A 22,149-nucleotide genomic window follows, 5' to 3' on the forward strand; every position below is an offset into this window, starting at 1 on the left:
TCGATTTGGCAAATGAGTGGTCGAAATCCTTCTACAATAACCTCGATCATCAAGCAGAAGGAAGCTATAAAAACAACCTTCCAAAGGCATCACCATTATTTCTCTAAACTACGAACTGATTAAAAAATATAAATAAAAATTAGTTTAGCAATGTTATTTCATTTGTGTTTATTATGTAGTTATTAGTGTACATACGTAAATAAAAAGAGAGCAAGAATCGTTCCCTGCCACCCTTCCCTACCTCCTCTGGCTGGCCTGGCCTCACGTCATCTTTTGTTGTGATAAGTAAAATTCCTTTCTATAGTGTGTGTTATTACTCGTTTATTTGTATAAATGTTGTGTATATGTAATTTAGCTGTGTTTAGGTGTGGTTTCATAGCGCTAGAACTGATTAATACATATTAACATTATTTTAAATGGGAAAAACTGCTTTGTTGATACAACTGTTTTGAATATACTGACGATGGAGTAACGGAACAAATTAAATTCGTCTGTCAAACAGTTCTAAGTGATACTGGATAATGTCTCCTCTTTGGATACTTTGATTTTGCCAAATCTTGAGGGCTACAAGAACAGTTGATTACTATTTACGTATCATATAGACTAATTAAAGTAAACGTATCTTTAAATAGGCTTATATTATTAGTATCAACAAAACATTTACTGGCATGAGTCAGAGGCCGTTTAACGAAACTAACACTTCTCTGTCCTTAACTCTGAGCGTCGGAAGACGCCTCTCTCTCTCTCTCTCTCTCTCTCTCTCTCTCTTCTCTCTCTCGTCTCTCTCTCTCTCTCTCTCTCTCTACTCTCTCTCTCTCTCTCTCTCTCGTCTCTCTCTCTCTCTCTCTCTCTCTCTCTCTCTCTCTCTCTGATCAAATTACTGGATAATTGTCCCTCTTTGGATACTTGGAATTTGTGTTGTAATCTAACCAGAAACTTCGTTTTGTTATTATTACTGGAAACAAGCAATGATTTTTTCATTATTTGCGTTTTTTTGGACTGTTATATGTAAACTTTGCGCACCGCAAGCTAGTATGTATTCATTTACTCGGAAACTAGTTCCGCATATGAGGCATCACTAAAAACATAGAAAAATATGACATAAGTGTCGAAAATCATCATAACCTCAAAATTTTGTTGTAATCTAACCAGAACTTATTTTTATTAATATACTGTGCTAAACTATAAAGGATTTTTATCATAGTATGCGTTTTTTAAAAGAGTCGTTAATTCGGAGCGTCGGAAGCGTCAGCGTCGTAACCTCGGAACAAGCGTCGTAACCTCGGAACAATTGTCCGTAACCCAGGACAGATTTTTCCATTGAATATTTAAGAAAAAGCGTCGTAACCTCGGAACGTCGTAAGCCGGAACCGTCGTAACCCGTGGACCGCCTGTATAAGAGTTTTAGCTTACAATTGCGTTTTTCTACCATTTCGGTAGAGTCAAAGTTGATCCGAAGAGGTTGAAATTTTGGCACTTATTGTTATTTATATGAAAATATTTAAAAACTGATAAAAGCTACAATCATGAGTATTTTTTTTGTTGTATTCTACATGAAAATGTGCACATTTTCATATACGTATAATACTCCATGTAACGGCTAATTTAAAATGGTGCAAAAATTATGTCAAAGTGACAAAAAAAATAAATAATTTCCAAGATGTGTTACTGATACTTTTTAGTGTGAGATAAGAAAGAAATTCGCGCTTGCGTGCCTAGGTAACGATTGTAAACAAAACAACACCTTGATCCGTGAACTCCCAGCATCTGCCAAGGCGCGTGATTCAAAAGTTTTCGGCTGGTAGGCCTATAAGTATTTTTCCGAGAATTTAAAAAAACTTTCTATGTAAAACGTACGTAAATTACGTCCGGTCGGCACCCAAAAGACAATTTATCTCAACGTAAAATACGTCTAATAGGCGTTAAGGGAAAGGGTAATAGTTAGAAATTTTTTCAGACTAAATATAATAATTATATAGCACTGAGGTCACTACTTTTATGCATCTTTATTTTTTTTTAATATACCTGTCCAAATTAGCAATGGAAATATATTAGGTAAATAATTTTCACAGAGGCTCAGACAAGGAATAAGATAAGTTTGGAAGTATTCAAGTAACCTCAGCATATAGATCTTATTTTTTCCAATTGTTTCGATAAAAGCCCTGTTGAGTCTAGAATTGAAAGATTATGGTATAACTGGTTCATAATTGTATATGCCATTCAAGACAGGAATGGTTGCTCAAATCTTGGGTGGTAACTGTAAAAAAAAGATTGTTAGTTCTCATCCATAATTTCGTGATAAACTTTTATCTTCAAAAGATGCAGTAGTTGTGGCATTTCCATGGATATTCCACTTTTTGTGTGTGTACGCATGAGTGTGTGTTGTTTTGGGTGCCAGGTGTATATTTTAGTGATAGTTTAGTAAAGGGGTAGGTCAACTGCTTTTGATTTTGTTATTGTTGAGCCCTTATCATATGATTGTTGTCACTTTTAATACATTTGTCCAATATTAACTCTGTATGCAAGTGCCTCAAGAGAACGCAGTGTGGTATCAATCAAGGATTGAAAAATATTTTTTGTTGATTGACAGCAATTTTCTAGTTGTTAGTCATTTTAAAAAGTCCTGTCTATCCCTTGGTTTTAAAATAATGTGCAGTTTTTTCATTACTCTTTTTTTGTGAAAGCCATATGTACATCCAAGCAAACTTTTGAATGCTTCATATAAGAGGTCCAGTGGAGCCTCAATTCATGGTGTGGTGTGGGCAATTGCTTGATTCTTTTATTAAATGTGAATTATATTCTATGACACAATATTTTCTTTACAGCTCCATCAGCGACAGGATGTGACTCAACCAAATACAAATTTAGGAGTGCTACTGATAGAGTTTTTTGAACTTTACGGAAGACACTTCAATTACTTGAAGACAGGAATTCGAATTAAAGATGGGGGAGCCTATATATCAAAGGATGAGGTTAGTTTCATTTATGGGTGAAACATGTTAATTACAACTTTGTTCAGGTGTGTGTTAATTATAACAGTTTCTTCAGTTCAGTTGCTCTCATGTGGAAGTTCAGGTGTTTATTAATTATAACCATGTTTCTTCAGTTCAATTGCTCTCATGTGGAAGATCCTGATCAAAGGTGTCATTTTCCTAACTTATTTAATTTCATGTTGTTTCGTCATAGATAGAAGTGTTTTCCTCTGTGAGTATAAGAATCAAGTTTATATACAGTCCTTGGCTTATATCATAGTTTTCTTCTATAGTTTAAGCTTTAATTAATTAGGAGCTAGATCATACTCTACATCATAAAATACCAATTTATTTGTTCCAGTTAGATGCTTATTGTAAGTAAGAGTTTCATTGAAGTGTAAGTTGTAACTACATATATGGAAGTATGTCATTCAAATGGAATCCAGTGAATAAAAATATTATTGTCGTATACAAACAAACCTGAGGTCTTAACATTAGGATAATACTACCGCCAAGCTGGTAAACTGGTAGAATTAATAAAAACTTTTGTGATCAAGGGACTATTGGCATCTGCACCTGGTCACGGGGTATTGTAGTTCCCAGAATGCCCCTGGCGTCCCGTGACATATCAGTTACTTTCCTACCACCTTTAAGATAGGAAGTGATCACTTTCTATCTGTTTAAAGCTGATTTAGTGTGCCTGTTTAATTCATAATTTTTTATTTTTTTCTTTCTCTGTGTGATCTGCGAGGTGTGTTATGTGAGGTGTGTTATGTTGTGAGATATGGAGAATTTTGCATCACCAAAGTAACTTTCTTTGGGATCTTGCAAGAGTCAAAGGAAATGCCCTGGAGTGAGTGGATTTCCCTGTTCAAGATTCTTAAACATCGTGTCTACAGATCCTCAATTAACGTGTAGTAGGTGCAGAGGAAACATATGTACTATTACTAATCCTTGTTCATTTTGTCATGGTTGGTCAGTGGAGCAATGGATGAAGTTTTATGGGAAAGGCCATTACAAAAGAAAGGAGATGCCACCATCTTCGGATGACCAAGCGTCTTGAGCTTCTTTTGTATTGGCGATACATCAGACTTCTCCATATTTTTCGTCACCTGGTTTAGAAGTTTCCCATAACCCTTCAGTTTCTTTATGTAATGGCTAATATAAAATGGTGCAAACATTACAACAATCTGATGAAAGAATTTGATTTTTTTTTTTGGCAGATTTACTGCTGGGACCCTAAGGAATTTTTTTTTTTTTTTTTTTTTTTTTTTTTTTTTTTTTTTTTTTTTTTTTTTTGGGGTTTTTTTTTTTTTTTTTTTTTTTTTTTTTTTTTTTTTTTTTTTTTCCCTTCAAAAATTCACCATAAATCAAAAGATATTCCAGTTTATTGCAAAATGAAGGTAAATGATTGAATATTACTAGAATGTAAGAGTTTTAGCTTACAATTGCATTTTTTTACCATTTTGGTCGAGTCAAAGTTGACCAAAGGTTGAAATTTGGCACTTAAGATTTATATGAAAATATTTCAAAACTGATAAAAGCTACAACCATGGTTTTTTTGTATTCTACATGAAATTGCACACATTTTCATATTTAAAACTATGTAACAGCTAATATAAAACTGTGCAAAAATTACGACAAAGTGACAAAATAATTTCCGAGATGTGTTACTGATGCTTTTTAGTGTGAGAAAAAAGAAATCCATGCATGCGCGCCACCTAGTTAACACTTGTAAACAAAACAACACCTTGATCCGTGAACTCCCACATGCCTCAAGGCGTGTTATTCAGGATTTTTTTGCCAGTAGGCCTATAACTATTTTTCTGCGAATATTTAAAGGAACTTTTTTGAGTTGACGTATTTTACATCAATTAAGCACACGGCAGACAATTTTCGTCAACGTAAAATATGTTCAATAGGCGTTTAAAGATTAAATTCATATTTCGACTTGAAAACATGTATACAGTGTTCCCCCCGTATTTGCGGGGGATATGTACCAGGGACCCCCGCAAATAACGCAAACCCGGGAATAGTTAGAACTTCCTTCTAAAAAATGCCTATATCTGCCTATGTTGAAAGTTCAGATGCCAAATGTATACTTAAAGTATCATCCTACATCCAATATACCATTGAATTGGAATAATAAGAGAGAGAGAGAGAGAGAGAGAGAGAGAGAGAGAGAGAGAGAGACAAGTATCGAACGAGCGCCAAGCAATCATTTTTCCTAGCACACAGTAAGCCATAAATTGTCATTAGTATCTCTCTTCAACTAATGAAACCACCAAACAGTATAATAACCATTCATTTCTATTCTTTATTCTATCTTTACCTAACGGAGATACCGAGTTAACTGACAGCTATAATGAAACATACGTAATACGTATACGTAAACGTAATAATAAAACAGAAGAAGAATTCTAAAAAATGTGTATTTGTTGCAGTCTGATTTATTTTATATTTTATGATATCTAATTCACATTTTATTTTATTAAATGTATTGCATGTACACATTTCAAATAATTATTAAGCAACCATTAACTATAATAATCAAACAAAAAAAAAGCTTCCAAACGTCTGTTTACATCCAGCACTTACGAGTATCGAACGATCGCCAAGCAATCACTTTTACACAGTAAGCCATAAATTTTCATTATCTCCTCTTCAAAACTACTGAAACTACCAAACGTATAAGAACCATTCATTTCTATTCTTTATTCTATCTTTATATATGTTCTTTTTTTTTATTAAATGTATTGCATGAATACTAAGTTTTTCAATTTACAGCAACCTTTTACCAATAGAATACTTAAAGCACAAGGGGTAGATGCTGACCAATAGGAGAGCAGGACATTATGGGGTGACTAGCATCAGGAACCAATGGGAGAGCGGGAGGATGGTGGCGAGTTTACTCAGTTGGTGGCGCAGGAGTTTTTAAAATTGTTCTCGGTGGTCCTGGCGAATCTCGGGACTTTTTTTTTTTTTTTATAGCAACAACCTTTCGTATCTTGAAAACTTTTCGTATGTAGAGCAGTAAAATTTTTCGTATTGGCTTTCGTAACTTGGATTTTTCGTAAGTTGAGCCTTTCGTATCTCGAGGTACTACTGTAATAAACTTATTACATACATGTACCAGGATCTCCTCAGAGAGAGAGAGAGAGAGAGAGAGAGAGAGATTGCATACAAACCAATAAATTCATTGACCATCGTATGGCACTGTTACTTGACATGTTTGACAGCTTCCCAGCTCCGAGCGTCACTGGAGTTACGAGAAGGTAGGGAAATTGATACAGAAAAAGACAAAGGGAAGAATTTTCATTTAAAATTAGTTATTATTATTATTATTATTCGAAAATATTAATAAATACATGCATCTACCATAAAAATTCTCTTATCACAGTAAGAGAGAGGAGTTATCCTTATGTAAGTGAAATGGAAAGGTCATTTTTATCTCTCTAAAATACTACTACATACGAATTTTGTCATTTCAGTTTAATTATTATTATTATTATTATTATTATTATTATTATTGTTAAAAAGAATGGCAGAATTAAGCGAGTTGATTTTATATATTGTTTTTTCTATTTTCCTTACAATTCGCTTCTCAGGCTCAGCGATGTTTCTGAGTAACTGATCAATATTCATATTGGGAATTTTCAAAAAATCATAAATGCTGAAGGTAATCTTCTATTGGACAGGATATCAGGTCCAGGTCAAGCAGGGGGTCGTCCGTCAGTGGCTGGTAATTATTCCGTAGGCGTAGTTCAGTTCGGTGCCGGGTTCGTCTTCGGTTTAAGGGCTGGTATTGGTATTGGTGCTGGTATATCTGGTATTACGTAACGTTTCGACCTTCTCGCAGGTCATCCTCGGACGAGTCGTTTGAAGAGACTAGCAAGAAAGTCTGTGGGGCGGTATTTATAGCGTCTCGGACCTAGAGTTGCATTCTCATTGGTCGGGCCGGTCTTGGACGAAGTCGTGGATCTCGCCTCGAAGGTCTCGGGGATTCTCTCGTGCGAGCGCCACAGTAGTGTGCCTGGGGATGAACGACAGGAATTCCGTCCGTAGCAGGAATCCTGTCATCCCGTGGGGGCTCCTGATTATCTGGTATTGTCGGGGGGTCGTTCGCTGCTCTGCGGGCGGCGGTGGGAAGGAGAAACGTTTCTTGGGTGATGTTAAGATTTGGTTTCTCCTTGCCTATATTGAGGGCTTCTAAGAGGCGCAGACATCGGGGATCCGTTGTCTGGTCTATTATTTCGATATTAGGAATAATATCATTTCTCTTTATCCGTTTGTTATGAGCAGTCCTGCCGTGGTTGAAGATGGCTCCTTCTTGAGCGTGGCAGGAGATTCGCTTGGAGAAACGCATGGAGGTCATACCGACGTATTTGCCGAGGCATCCTCGGACGGGGCATGTGTAACGGTAGACCACACTCGTCTTCTTCAAGGGATCCTGCAGGGGCACCGAAGGGTTGTTTCTCATCACCAGGCTGCTCGTCTTCTTCGTTTTATAATAGATAATTAACTTAATATTTTTGTCTGGGTCGGTGGGGCTGACGTTTTCGTCGATCTTTTTGAGGGCTTGTTCGTCCTCCTTGTACCTCCGGTGGAAGTGTCCCTTGTAGAACAGCTTGATGGGCTCTGCAACATCGGGGTGGGGTTCCTGGTGGTACCAGGCTTCCATATTTTTCCTTATAGATTCATCAACAGCACGATTGGTGTGTCCGTTGTCGATGAGGACCTGGGTGGCGCTCTCCAACTCACTGTGTGTATCATTCCAGGAGGAGCAGTGTGAGAGGGCCCTCCTGACGAAGGCGCTGATGGTGGAGCGCTTATACCTCTCAGGGCACTCACTCTCACCGTTCATTCACATACCCAGGTTCGTCGGCTTCGTGTACACCTTCGTGCTGAATTCGGAATCTCGCTGTTCGACAAGAATGTCAAGGAAGGGGAGGCGGCGGTCTTTGCAATGTTCGATCTTGAACATGAGGCAGCTGTGGTCGTGGAATGCACGTCGCAGCTGCTCTATCTCATCCTTGGAGTCGGCGCAGACGAAGGTGTCATCAGTGTAGCGCACGTACATCCTCGGTTTGTTGGAATTCTGGAAGACCCTCTCTTCGACGGTACCCATATAGAAATTGGCGAAAAGGACCCCAAGGGGAGATCCCATCTCCACGCCATCGATCTGGGTGTACATATAGTTGCGGTGATCAGCAAAAGGGGCCTTCTTAGTACAGATTTCCAGCAGGGCTCGAAGGGCATGCTCTGGGATGTTTAAGGATGGAGTGCCGGGGTCCCTGTAAACTCTGTCCAAGATCATAGTCTTGTCTATGGGGACGTTGGTAAAGAGGGACTCTACATCCATCGAAGCGATGCATCCTCCGGGGGGCGTTGCTCGTAGGGCTTCCAAGAACTCGGCCGACAACTTCAAGCTGTGCCTATCTGGGACGTACGGGGTTAAGATGGTGTTGAGTTTCTTGGCCAACAGGTACGTAGGGGCAGGGATCTGGCTGATTATGGGGCAAAGGGGGTTCCCTTGCTTATGGGTCTTAACATTCCCATATATGTAGCCTAAGTCATGGTCACCCGTTATGGGTGGCAAATGCAGGGCGTTAGAGGCGGCGTTGACTGTCTCAATAATCCGGTTGGCCTCTCGCTTGATGTCGTCGACGGGGTTCTTGGTAATTCTGCGAAATTTCGTGGAGTCCGCCAGGATTTCTTCAATCTTCCGGCGGTATTCCTCAGTCTAGATAAGGACGAGAGCAGCAGTTTTATCGGCCCTGCGTACAGTGACGTCCTCACGTTTCCTTAACTGCTTCGCTGCTTCCCTCAGGTCACGGCTGATGATACCACTGCGGTAGTCTCCACGGCCGGTGAGGGCCTCTGCAAGCAGAAGGGGTTGAAGGGCGTCAGTCGTCCGCAGGTTCCCAAGGTCTTCTTGCTTCTGGATACCATCGAGGAGATATTCAATTTCCAAGCGTTTATCCATCGGCCTTGGCTGCGTGATGAAGTGGCAGTTGAGGCCCATCCGCAGGAATAATAGACCAGACAACGGATCCTGGACGTCTGCGCCTCTTAGAAGCCCTCCATATAGGCAAGGAGAAACCAAATCTTAACATCACCCAAGAAATGTTTCTCCTTCCGACCGCCGCCCACAGAGCAGCGAACGACCCCCCGACAATACCAGATAATCAGGAGCCCCCACGGGATGACAGGATTCCTGCTACGGACGGAATTCCTGTCGTTCATCCCCAGGCACACTACTGTGGCACTCGCACGAGAGAATCCCAGAGACCTTCGAGGCGATATCCACGACTTCGTCCAAGACCGGCCTGACCAATGAGAATGCAACTCTAGGTCCGAGCCGCTATAAATACCGCCCCACAGACTTTCTTGCTACAGTCTCTTCAATCGACTCGTCCGAGGATGACCTGCGAGAAGGTCGAAACGTTACGTAATACCAGATATACCAGCACCAATACCAATACCAGCCCTTAAACCGAAGACGAACCCGGCACCGAACTGAACTACGCCTACGGAATAATACCAGCACTGACGACGACCCCTGCTTGACCTGGACCTGATATCCTGTTCCAATAAAAGATTACCTTCAGCATTTAAGATTTTGAAAATTCCTAATATGAATATTGGTCAGTTACTCAGAAACATCGCTGAGCCTGAGAAGCGAATTGTAAGGAAAATTAGAAAAAAACAATATATAAATCAACTCGCTTAATTCTGCCATTCTTTTTAACAGTATTTTCCTAAAAGAGGGTCGTTCTACCAAAATATTATTATTATTATCATTATTATTATTGTATTTTTATTATTATTGATTTATTATTATTATTATTATTATTATTATATTATTAACAACAGAAAATATCAATAAACATTTTACATTGTAGTACCATGAAATTTCTTTCATCTCGGTAAAGAGAGAGAGAGTGTTTATCTCTCTGTCCTCTCAGAAAAGACTTACATCGCTTCCAGCAAAACAGAGGGAGTTACCACTATGACATACATATCCTGTGGTGGCAAAAGAGGAGAGGAGAGAGAAGAGAGGAGGAGTTATCCTTATTTAAAGGAGTGAAATGGATAGATTATTGTATTTCTGTAAAATGCTATCACAACATGAATTTTTTAATTACAGTTATATTAATATTATTATTGTTATTATTATTTTAAAGTATTAAAAACAAATAGTACAAGTACTATAAAAATTCTCGAGTCTCTCTCTCTCTCTCTCTAAAACTGAGAGAGAGAGAGAGAGAGAGAGAGAGAGAGAGAGAGAGAGAGAAATTGCTTGAACACTTGGTGGCAACAACACAACAGCTCCTCCCCCCTCCGTCCAATTACAGGCGGCCCTCGGTTAGCGGCAGGGGTTCCGTTCCTGGCCACCGACGCCAAGCGATTTTCGACGCTGAGCGATTTTAAAGCCTACGGCCGCCGCACACCTTCTTTCGAAACTCTAGACCAGTCAAAGGCGCCGTAATCCCACAACGGCGCAATAAGTAAAATTATATTTATGCAGTATAGTACTATAGAATTTACTGTACAGTACATGTGGGTGTCTAGAGTATGTAAAGATATAATAAAGTTTATACAGTGTACAGGTAGCTGTAGTGTTCAGGTTACGATCATTAGTCTTATGATAGTCCGATTTTATGAGAGATCAAATTACAATGGCCTAAATTTATACATCTTCTAGTTACATAAGTTCAATAACAGCAAAAGAGAATGATGGAAATATGGTTTTAACGTTAAACTCGTTGCGTGAACGTGTACAGCCATTAACAACCGAACGAGAAACTACTTTTTTTTTTTTTTTTCTCTCTCTCTCTCCTAAGTACAACCGAACTGGATAACATCTGTTTGGCTTGTATTTCGATCATCGTACTACAGTGCAACATTGCTGTATTTGTTATAAATGGCGTTATGTATAGAATGGAACCGAGATATCTTTTATTCGCTATAGATCAGATCAATATAGATTAAAGATCAATCGGGAAATATACCGTTAAATTTAAACCTAGTTATAACTGAAGCAGAGAAAACTGTTCAAGCTGCTAATGACTATTATCATACATCGGCAACAAGGATAAAACTGCAGTAAACGTCTGCCATCACACAACTGTAGATGAAATTGGGATAAAATCATTTTAATCAAAACTACTGTGCTTGAAAAAACACATTTTACTGTTGGTTTCACGCCGATATAAGATAAATAACGTAAAGTTCGTATTACGATGATATAAAGGATTATTGCGAACGGAATCACATAATTTTTTACGCAATAAACATTCACAACGAGACACATTCAATAAATATTTCCACCTAAAAACACGCTGTATAAGGAAAAATAACTTTGTCTCATATAAGTCAAGTATATAGATATTCGTTTATGTTAACTAGAGGCAAGAGCATTCGCTCAGAATTGCGTTATGGTGAAACAAACTCGTATTCATCAGCTGATTTCAAACCACAACATTGGCCGCTCCGCGGAATACGGGCTTAAATTTGCCATAGTATTTTAAAATACAATAATATTGAGAATACTATCATTATTCTTGGATACAGTGAAATAATGTATAACTTTTTAAAGGATTTATGGAAAAGATGCATAATTAATAAAATAACACAATGCCTTTTTCGGAACTGGCGGACAAGAACGAACATGAAAAACCATCCCCTGACAACGTGGAGCGTAGTTACAAAGGCTGCCTTAATTTGTATCTTATTTCTGTACAAAAATGAAAATACCTTTACGTAATATATTTTCATACACATTTTAAACATAAAAGCATAAGCATTTGAAAAATCGACACATCTATCGCTAAATTTGTACTCTTTTTAACTCTATATTTTCGGAAGAGCGGCAGACGGCGGCATACAAGAACGAACTTGAAAAAAACATCGTAGTCGATAACTTGAAGGGGAGTTTCAAAAGCGGCCTTTTTATCATATTTCTGCACAGAAATAAAAATACCCTATTCGTAATACATTTTCATACACATTTTAAACATAAAAGCATAAACATTTATAAAATCAACACATCGATCACTAATTTGCACTTTTTTTAAATCTATATTTTCGGAAGAGCGGCAGGCGGCGGCTTACAAGAAAGAACATGCAGAAATAAAAATGCCTTTCACGTAATACATTTTCATACACATTTTAAACAAAAGCATGAACATTTATGAATCGACACATCCATAGCTAAATTTGCACTTATGTAACTATATTTTCGGCATAGAACAGCGTCAGAGGCATTTATTTTACCCTAATACCTACGTAATAACTCTCCATAAAATTTGTTAATATAATTTGCATAACCTTTATGGTCTGAACGGCATTTCTACAAATGTATGAACTCGTTAGACAGCGTCGCTGTTAACTGAAATATGTGCCATAAAGATACCTTTAAAATGCCTTGTTTTTTTAATGAATATTTTTGACGACCGCAGTAAAACCGATTCACCGTTGAGTGATTGCGCTGTTAACCACGGGCCGCCTGTACTTGACATATCTGACAATTTTAGTACCTGGAGTTTGAGAAAGAAGACTGGGATTTCCTTCATTCTTACATAATTTTTCAAATTTATAAACTAATATCTTACTAATTCACTTTAATATCATCTTTAATGAATTGATATTATTGCTATATACATGAATATTAATGTTTGAAAATAGTAAATCAATTATTTATCATTCAAAAAAAAAACCATACATCTCTGTAGGAGAGAGAGAGAGAAAAATTTTATTTTTTATGTGATATCATTTAATCTTACTAATACAGTATTAATCAGTATTAATATTTGAAAATTAGTAAGTCATTTTTGTACCATAAAAATGTTTAGTCATGAAGTAACATCAAAATTAAGGCAGAATAAAAAGACACATTCTAATAAGAGAATCTAGTGAAAAGATGACAGACTATTTAAATAGATACCAGAAGGCAGCAGCGCCTGAGCGGCGTGGTTGGTATGGTATTAGCGTCCCACCTCGGTGGTCGCGGGTTCGATTCTCGGCCATTCCATTGAGGAGTGAGAGATGTGTATTTCTGGTGATAGAAGTTCACTCTCGACGTGGTTTAGAAGTCACGTAAAGCCGTTGGTCCCGTTGCTGAATAACCACTGGTTCCATGCAACGTAAAAGCACCATACAAACAAACAAAAAGAACCAGAAGGCAGCATCTGAGTGTGAAAGAGCAATGGGGAAAGGTGCGTTTGAAGGGGAAGTCAAGGATTATCATGTTATAGAGCAAGCAAATTTCACGGAAAATAAAAAACAAATGGTATTAGTGGCTTGTGGGCAAGAAAAGTTAGAGTACGAAACAGTGTCGCAAACAATGAAAAGACTATTTGAGGGATTAGGGACTAAAGAGGAACGGGAATGGTGGGGGTTGTCAGAAGGCAATGCCATTTCTGGGAGGAGGAGGGAAAACCAGAGGTATCGGGGAAGATGGAACCAAGGTAGGGATGGAAGAAATCCTATAAACAAAGAATTTCCATAATAGGAAGAAAACAAAAAAATAGAAGAAAATAAGCTGAAAACGGAAACTGGGACAGAAGAAGAAGAAGAGGTTTATGTAGGAGAAGTTAACCCTTAAATGCCTATTGGATATATTAAACATCGATGAAAATTGTTTGTTGGGTGCCGAATTGACCTATGAAACGTAGCCGCAAAAAGATTTTTTTTTTAATTCGCGGAAAAATAGTTATAGGCCTACTTGGCGAAATCTTTTGAATCACACACCTTGAGGGATGCTGGGAGTTCACGGATCAAGCTGTTGTTTTGTTTACAATTGTTAACCAGGTGCGCAAGCACTAAAAAGCATCAGCGACATATCTCAGAAAGTATTTCGTCACTTTGACATAATTTTTGCACCATTTTATATTAGCTGTTACATAGTTTTATATATAAAAATGTGCACAATTTCATGTACAATACAACTGAAAACAACCCATGGTTGTAGCTTTATCAGTTTTGAAATATTTTCATATAAATCCCGTTGTGCCAAAATATCAACCTTCGGTCAACTTTGACTCTACTGAAATGGTCGAAAAACGCAATTGTAAGCTAAAACTCTTATATTCTAGTAATATTCAATCATCTACCTTCATTTTACAACAAATTGGAAGTCTCTAGCACAATATTTCTATTTATGGGGAATTTATTAAAAAAAACTTTTTCCTTACGTCTGCGCGGTAACTCTTCCGAAAAAATCAGAAATTTATTCGTCCGATTGTCATAATGTTTGCACCGTTTTATATTAGCTGTTACATAAAGTTTTATATATGAAAATGTGTGAAATTTTATGCAGAATACAATTAAAAACAACCCATGGTTGTAGCTTTTATCAATTTTGAAATATTTTCATATAAATAACGATAAGTGCCAAAATTTCAACCTTCAGTCAACTTTGACTCAACAGAAATAGTGGAAAACTGCAATTGTAAGCTAAAACTCTTACATTCTAGTAATATTCAATCATTTAACTTCATTTTGCAACAAATTGGAAGTCTCTAGCACAATATTTTGATTTATGGTGATTTTTTGAGAAAAAACTTTTTCCTACGTCCGCGTGGTAGCTGCCGAAAAAATCATAAATTTTTTTGTCCGATTGTCGCAATGTTTGCACCGTTTTATATTAGCCGTTACATAAAGTTTTATATATGAAATTGCGCAATTTCATGTAAAATACAACATTAAACAACCCATGGTTTTAGCTTTTATCAATTTTGAAATAATTTAATTTAAATCCTGATAAGTGCCAAAATATCAACCTTCGGTCAAATTTGACTACTGAAATGGTCGAAAAATGCAATTGTAAGCTAAAACTATTACATTCTAGTAATATTCAATCATTTACCTTTATTTTGCAACAAATAGGATGTCTAGCACAATATTTTGATTTATGGTGAATTTATGAAAAAAATTTCCCTTACGTCCTCGCGGTAACTCTTCCGAAAAAATGTGAAATTTTTTTGTCTGATTGTCGTAATGTTTGCACTGTTTTATGTTAGTCGTTACATAAAGTTTTATATATTAAAATGTGTGCAATTTCATGGGGAATACAACTAAACAACCCATGGTTGTAGCTTTTATAAGTTTTGAAATATTTTCATATAAATAATGATGCGCCAAAATATCAACCTTCGGTCAACTTTGACTCTACTGAAATGGTAAAAAAACGCCATTGTAAGCTAAAACTATTATATTCTAGTAATATTCAATCATTTACCTTTATTTTGCAACAAATTGGAAGTCTCTAGCACAATATTTTGATTTATGGTGAATTTATGAAAAAAAACATTTTCCTTATATCCGATTGTCGTAATGTTTGCACCGTTTTATATTAGCCATTACATAAAGTTTTAGATATGAAAGTTTGTGCAATTTCATGTAGAATACAACAAAAAAACAACCCATGGTTGTAGCTTTTATAAGTTTTGAAAATATTTTCATATAAATAATGATGTGCCAAAATTTCAACCTTCGGTCAACTTTGACTTGACCGAAATGGTAGAAAAATGCAATTGTAAGCTAAAACTATTACATCCTAGTAATATTCAATCATTTACCTTTATTTTGCAACAATTTGGAAGTCTCTAGCGCAGTATTTCGATTTATGGTGAATTTATGAAAAAAAAAACTTTCCTTATGCCCGCGCAGTAACTTCATAAAAAATCTGAAATTTTTTTGTCCGATTATCGTAATGTTTGCACCATTTTATATTAGCCATTACATAAAGTTTTATATATAAAAATGTGCACAATTTCATGTAGAATACAACAAAAAACAACCCATGGTTGTAGCTTTTATCAGTTTTGAAGTATTTTCATATACATAATAAATAGAAAAAATTTGACCTTCGGTCAACTTTAACTTGACCGAAATGGTCAAAAACTGCGATTGGAAGCTACAAAACTTTTATTCTAGTAATATTCAATCAATTACTTTTATTTTGCAACAAACGGGAAGTCTCTAGCACAATATTTCGATTTATGGTGTTTTTTTTTTTTTTTTTTTTTACGTCCGCATGTTACGAATTCATGCATCATATTGTGATAATATTTTCTCTGTGTTGCTTTGATCGTTTACAATTTGTTACTTACCAGAATCATCACAATTTAGTGTACAATACAACGAAAAAATAATTATCTCATTAGCTATAACCATTTTGCTCACAGCGGGATTTCTATACAATTATATATGAATTTTTTTTCTCGTCATATATTCCAATATTTATATATGATAATGATATTTTTTTTTAAATTTCTTATGGTTGCATACTATCCAGCAATAAAAAAAGGAGCCAAAATTGAACTCTTAATCTTGAAAATTCGCTTCAGCGCTCACTCGCGAACGCCACCGGCATATGGGAGACACTGATTTACAATCAAACAGAACCATGGGAGTTTCGGGACCATAGAATGCTGGGTTTAGATATTCAACTGCATTATAAATTTCTAAATAACCTACATAGTATACAGTATACTACAGGCTAGGTTACTGTATTCATATACTATATACAATAATAATATACACGTATGTACCATGAAAACATCATCATTGTATATGTGAGGCTAACTTGTTAAATGCTCAATTTCTCGTGGTACTGAATTATCATAAGCCAATGTGCATTGAACCTAGAGAATTAGCTGAAATTAACAATTATATGTATGAAGTAATGCTGTGTAGTGTAGGCTAGGCTACCCTATATGCATAGATGGTACTGATTACACTAGTGTAGGCTAGGCTAGTATAATATTCTTACGGTAAATTAACATGGGTCGACTTACGTCCAAATCTACTTACAACTGGTTGGTTGGAACCAATTGCGGTCGTAAGTCAACAACTACCTGTAGAGAGGAAGTTAGTTTGGCTTCACGAGAACCGTCATCTTGGAGGAATAGACGGGGTTCTCGCTCTAGATCCGCAAGCATAGAAGCAGTTAGGCAGTCACGTTCTCCTAGTGGCTATTCAAGATCGAGCTAACATCGGTTGTCAGAGATCAAAGATGCCACAGTCGTAGGATCGGACGGCCATGACGCACCCGAACGTTGGTCAGAGGATGGGAGTGAACTAACTTCTCCTGCGGCCGAACAGAATACTATGTTGGAATGGAGGAAGGGGAAAACTAAGTGTTTCTGGCTTTGTATGCAGAGGTGATTGACTTGATTCATAAATTCAACAATCTCTCAAGGAGGCCTGGAGCACCTGCCAGTATACTTCCTACGGGAATTGATGTGCTATTAGGACTGAAAAAGGATACTAAGGTGTTGTATGAATTACCTTGCTCAAGTCATGCGGAGTCTGTGTTACAGCATGTTAATGCACAGATTGCTGGAAGGGATAATTCTTTAAGATCAGAGAGATCATTTAACCCTTAAACGCCGACTGGACGTATTTTACGTCTACATTTTTTGTCTCTGGTGCCGACTGGACGTATTTTACGTCGACATACAAAAGTTTTTTTAAAAATTCACGGAAAAATACTTATAGGCTTACCAGCCTAAAACTTTTGAATCACGCGCCTTGGGGGATGCTGGGAGTTCACAGATCAAGGTGTTGTTTTGTTTACAATCGTTACGCAGGCGCACAAGCGTGAATTTCTTTCTTATCTGTGACACATCTCGGAAATTATTTCGTCACTTTGACATAATTTTTGTACCATTGTAAATTAGCCGTTACATGAAGTATTATATATGAAAATGTGCGCACTTTTATGTAGAATACAACAATGAAATACTCATGATTGTAGCTTTTATCAGTTTTGAGATATTTCATATAAATAACGATAATTGCCAAAAATTTCAACCTTCGGTCAAACTTTTGACTCTACCGAATGGTGTTAAAAACAACGCAATTGTAAGCTAAAACTCTATTTTAGTAATATTCAATCATTTACCTTAATTTTGAAACTAATTGGAAGTCTCTAGCACAATATTCCGATTTATGGTGAATTTATGAAAAAAATTTTTCCTTACGTCCGCGCGGTAACTCTTCCGAAAAAAATCATACATGTGATTGTGGTAATGTTTGCACCATTTTAAAATTAGCCATTATATAAAGTTTTATGTATGGAAATGTGCGCAATTTTATGCACAATACAACTAAAAACAACCCATGGTTGTAGCTTTTATCAGTTTTGAGATATTTTCATATAAATAACGATAATTGCCAAAATTTCAACCTTCGGTCAACTTTGACTCTACCGAAATGGTCGAAAAACACAATTGTAAGCTAAAACGCTTATATTCTAGTAATATTCAAGCATTTATCTTCATTTTGCAACTAATTGGAAGTCTCTAGCACAATACGTATTTCGATTTATGGTGAATTTATGAAAAAAATAACATTTTCTTTACGTCCGCGCGGTAACTCTTCCGAAAAAATCATACGTGCGATTGTGGTAATGTTTGCACCATTTTAAATTAGCCGTTACATAAAGTTTTAAGGCGGTCCCCGGGTTACGACGGTTCCGGCTTACGACGTTCCGAGGTTACAACGCTTTTTCTTAAATATTCAATGGAAAAATCCGTCCTGGGTTACGACGCTTGTTCCGAGGTTACAACGCTGACGCTTCCGACGCTCCGAGTTAACGACGCTTTTTAAAAAACCTCATACTATGATAAAACTCCTTTATAGTTTAGCACAGTATAATTAAAAATAAAAATAAGTTTCTGGTTAGATTACAACAAAATTTGAGGTTATGATGATTTTCGACACTTTTTATGTCGTATTTTTCTATGTTTTTTAGTGACGCCTCATATGCGGAACTAGTTTCCGAGCGAATGAATACATACTAGCTTGCGGTGCGCAAAGTTTACATATAACAGTCCAAAAGCACAAATAATGAAAAAAATCATTGCTTGTTTCCAGTAATAATAACAAAACGAAGTTTCTGGTTAGATTACAATGAGAGAGAGGAGTAGAGAGAGAGAGAGAGAGAAGAGAGAGAAGAAGAGAGGAGAAGAGAGGGAGAGATAGAGAGAGAGAGAGAGAGAGAGAGAGAGAGAGAGAGAGAGGAGAGAGAGAGAGAGAGAGAGAGAGAGAGAGAGAGAGAGAGAGAGGCGTCTTCCGACGCTCCGAGTAAGGACAGAGAAGTGTTCGTTTCGTTAAACGGCCTCTGACTCATGCCAGTAAATGTTTTGTTGATACTAATAATATAAGCCTATTTAAAGATACGTTTACTTTAATTAGTCTATATGATACGTAATAGTAATCAACTGTTCTTGTAGCCCTCAAGATTTGGCAAAATCGAAGTATCCAAAGAGAGACATTATCCAGTACACTGGAACCTTGAAACATACGAATTTAATTTGTTCCGTTACCATCGTCGTATATCAAAACAGTTGTATCTCAAAGCATTTTTCCATTTAAAATAATGTAATATGTATTAATCCGTTCTAGCGGTATGAAACCACACCTAAACACAGCTAAATTACATATAATATACACAATTTATACACAAATAAACTAGTAATAACACACATAATGATAAAATAACATAGCAATGTGATTAAAATGATTAATAATGTTAATAAATCTTCAATTAAAAAAAAGAAAGGAATTTTACTTACCACAACGAAAGATGACGTGAGGCCAGCAGGGGAAGAGGTAGGGAAGGGTGGCAGGGAACGATTTGTTCTCTTTTTATTTACGTATGTCACTAATAACTATGTAATAAACACAAATGAAATAACATTGCTAAACTAATTTTTATTTTTTTATTTTAATCAGTTTGTAGTTTTATAAATATGGTGATCCTTTGGATGCTTTGCTATAATTTCATGTTTTGCTTCCATCGAAATCATTTTCTTGGGTTTTTTCTTATCACCTGCTTTGTCTTTAGCTTTGAGACCCATGGTTAATAATAAAATAGACAAAATAACACGAAAAATAGGCACAAATACAACGAACTAAACAACGACTTGTTAACATGCAGCACCAACAAACAAACAGACTGAACGCCATTTATCGGTCGCCTATACAACTAACACTCATCGCAAAATCGTATCTCAAATATTTCGTTGTATATCAAAGCTTATATTTTCGCAAATTTTCTGTTGTATCTCAAAACATTCGTATATTAGGGCAATCGTATGTCAAAGTTCCAGTGTAATTTGATCAGAGAGAGAGAGAGAGAGAGAGAGAGAGAGACGCCTTGGCAACAATGGTCACCGTCTCGGGGATTGACGTAACATTTATTTTCTGAACAGATAGGACAGAGAAGTGTTCGTTTCATTAAACGGCCTCTGACTCATAGCAGGAAATGTTTTGTTGATACTAATATATAAGCCTATTTAAGATACGTTTACTTTAATTAGTCTATATGATACGTAAATAGTAAGCAGCTGTTCTTGTAGCCCTCAAGATTTGGCAAAATCACTCCAGGTTGTACATAAAACTTCAAGAATGTAGTGTCACCAGAGGATTAACAATAGTTTTTACCTTCAAGAACCAGCATTCTTTATGAAAATAACTCCAGGTTGTACATAAAACTACAGGAAACAACATGTAGTGTAACCAAAGGATTACAAGTAAGGTTTTTTATAAAACTTTTTATTAGTTTAAGACATATTTCCAAGCGTCGTTCCGGCTTACGCGATTTTCGGCTTACGACGCGTCTCAAGAACGGAACCCCCGTCGTAACCCGGGGACTGCCTGTATATATGAAAATGTGCGCAATTTCATGTAAAATAAAACAAAAAATAATTGAAGGTTGTAGCTTTTCTCATTTTCAAAATATTTGCATATAAATCACGATAAATAGAAAAAAAACCACGTTCGGTCAACTTTGACTACCGAAATGGTCGAAAAACACAATTGTAAGCTAAAACTTTTACAGTCTATAGTAATATTCAGTCATTTATCTTCATCTTGAAACAAATTCGAAGTCTCTAGCAAAATATTTAGATTTATGGTGAATTTAAAAAAAAATCTTTCCTTCCCTCCGCGCGCGGATTCTCCGCCACAAATCTCCGAAATGCGTACGTACCATTCTCGGAATATTTGCTCCGTTCATATTAGGCATTTCATAGAGTTTTATATAGAAAATGTGCGCAATTTTTATGTAGAATTAAACAAAAAAATATTCGAAAGGTTGTAGCGTTTCTTATTTCCGAAATAATTGCATATAAAAAATATATATATAAAAAAATTCAACATTTGGTCAACTTAAACTCGTCAGATATGGTCGAAAACTGCAATTGTAAGCTAATACTCTTACAGTATAGTAATATTATATCATTTGTCTTCATTTTGAAAGAAATTGGAAGTCTCTAGGACAATATTTAGATTTATGGTGAATTTTTGAAAAAAATATTTGTTTACGTCCGCGCGTTACGAAAGTTCATGCATTATTTTGTGATAATATTTTCTCTGTGTTGCTTTTTATTGTTTTACAATGTGTTATATACAAAATTATCGCAATTTAGTGTACATTACAAAAAAAAAAAAAGTAACTTGTTACCTTTAACCGTTTTGCGCACAGCGCGATTTGAATACAATTATATATGAAATTTCGTTTTTGCGCTATCATATATAAAGTAGGCGCCGAAAGTCTTTACACCCCAGTGCAATTTAGGCAAACGCATACACACGCGCACCTTCTTCGACCTGTAAAGGAATGCAAAAATTTAGTAAAATATATTGTGGAAATGGGTGTCAGTTTACTTAGACTTTCTAGTATTTGGTAGCACCAAATTTGTTCTCTTTAGCTGCCTTCAGCCGTCGGGGACACACTTTCAATGAGGTGCTGACAGATCTCTGGTTCGATACTGTTCCAAGCAGCGTGATGGCGGCTTTGAGTTTCTCGATATTGGAGCAGTCAACCTTCTGCAAACGTTTTTTAATGATCGACCACAGATTTTCTATGGGACTAAAATCAGGGGAATTAGGGGGCCAGTCACTTAAAAGCTCCACACCACAATCCTGCAACCAGTTCCTAATCAATGGCGTTGTGTGGCACCGTGCGCCGTCTTGCTGAAGAATTGAAGCACCTGTCTTCTCAAAGCTCCCCTCTAAATATTCATTTAGCACAACGTAATAAATGTGCTGGTTCACATCGTCATTATTTTTTCAAATATACACAATTCCCCAACTCCCTCATAACCCATAGAACCCCATACCATCAAAGTTTTGGGAAACTTTTCACGAGGACGAATAA

At 36.5% G+C, this 22,149-nt stretch overlaps 1 protein-coding gene across 1 annotated transcript in view; it reads left to right on the forward strand.

The window, feature by feature from the left end:
- LOC135217203 (terminal nucleotidyltransferase 4A-like) overlaps nucleotides 1–22,149 on the forward strand; it is an 82,333-nt gene that overhangs the window by 33,973 nt on the left and 26,211 nt on the right. Inside the window, 1 exon segment of the mRNA XM_064252936.1 lies at nucleotides 2,826–2,972. Coding sequence (XP_064109006.1) covers nucleotides 2,826–2,972 — 147 coding nt within the window.

Source organism: Macrobrachium nipponense, chromosome 7 (genome assembly GCF_015104395.2).
Source record: "Macrobrachium nipponense isolate FS-2020 chromosome 7, ASM1510439v2, whole genome shotgun sequence".
NCBI lineage: Eukaryota > Metazoa > Arthropoda > Malacostraca > Decapoda > Palaemonidae > Macrobrachium > Macrobrachium nipponense.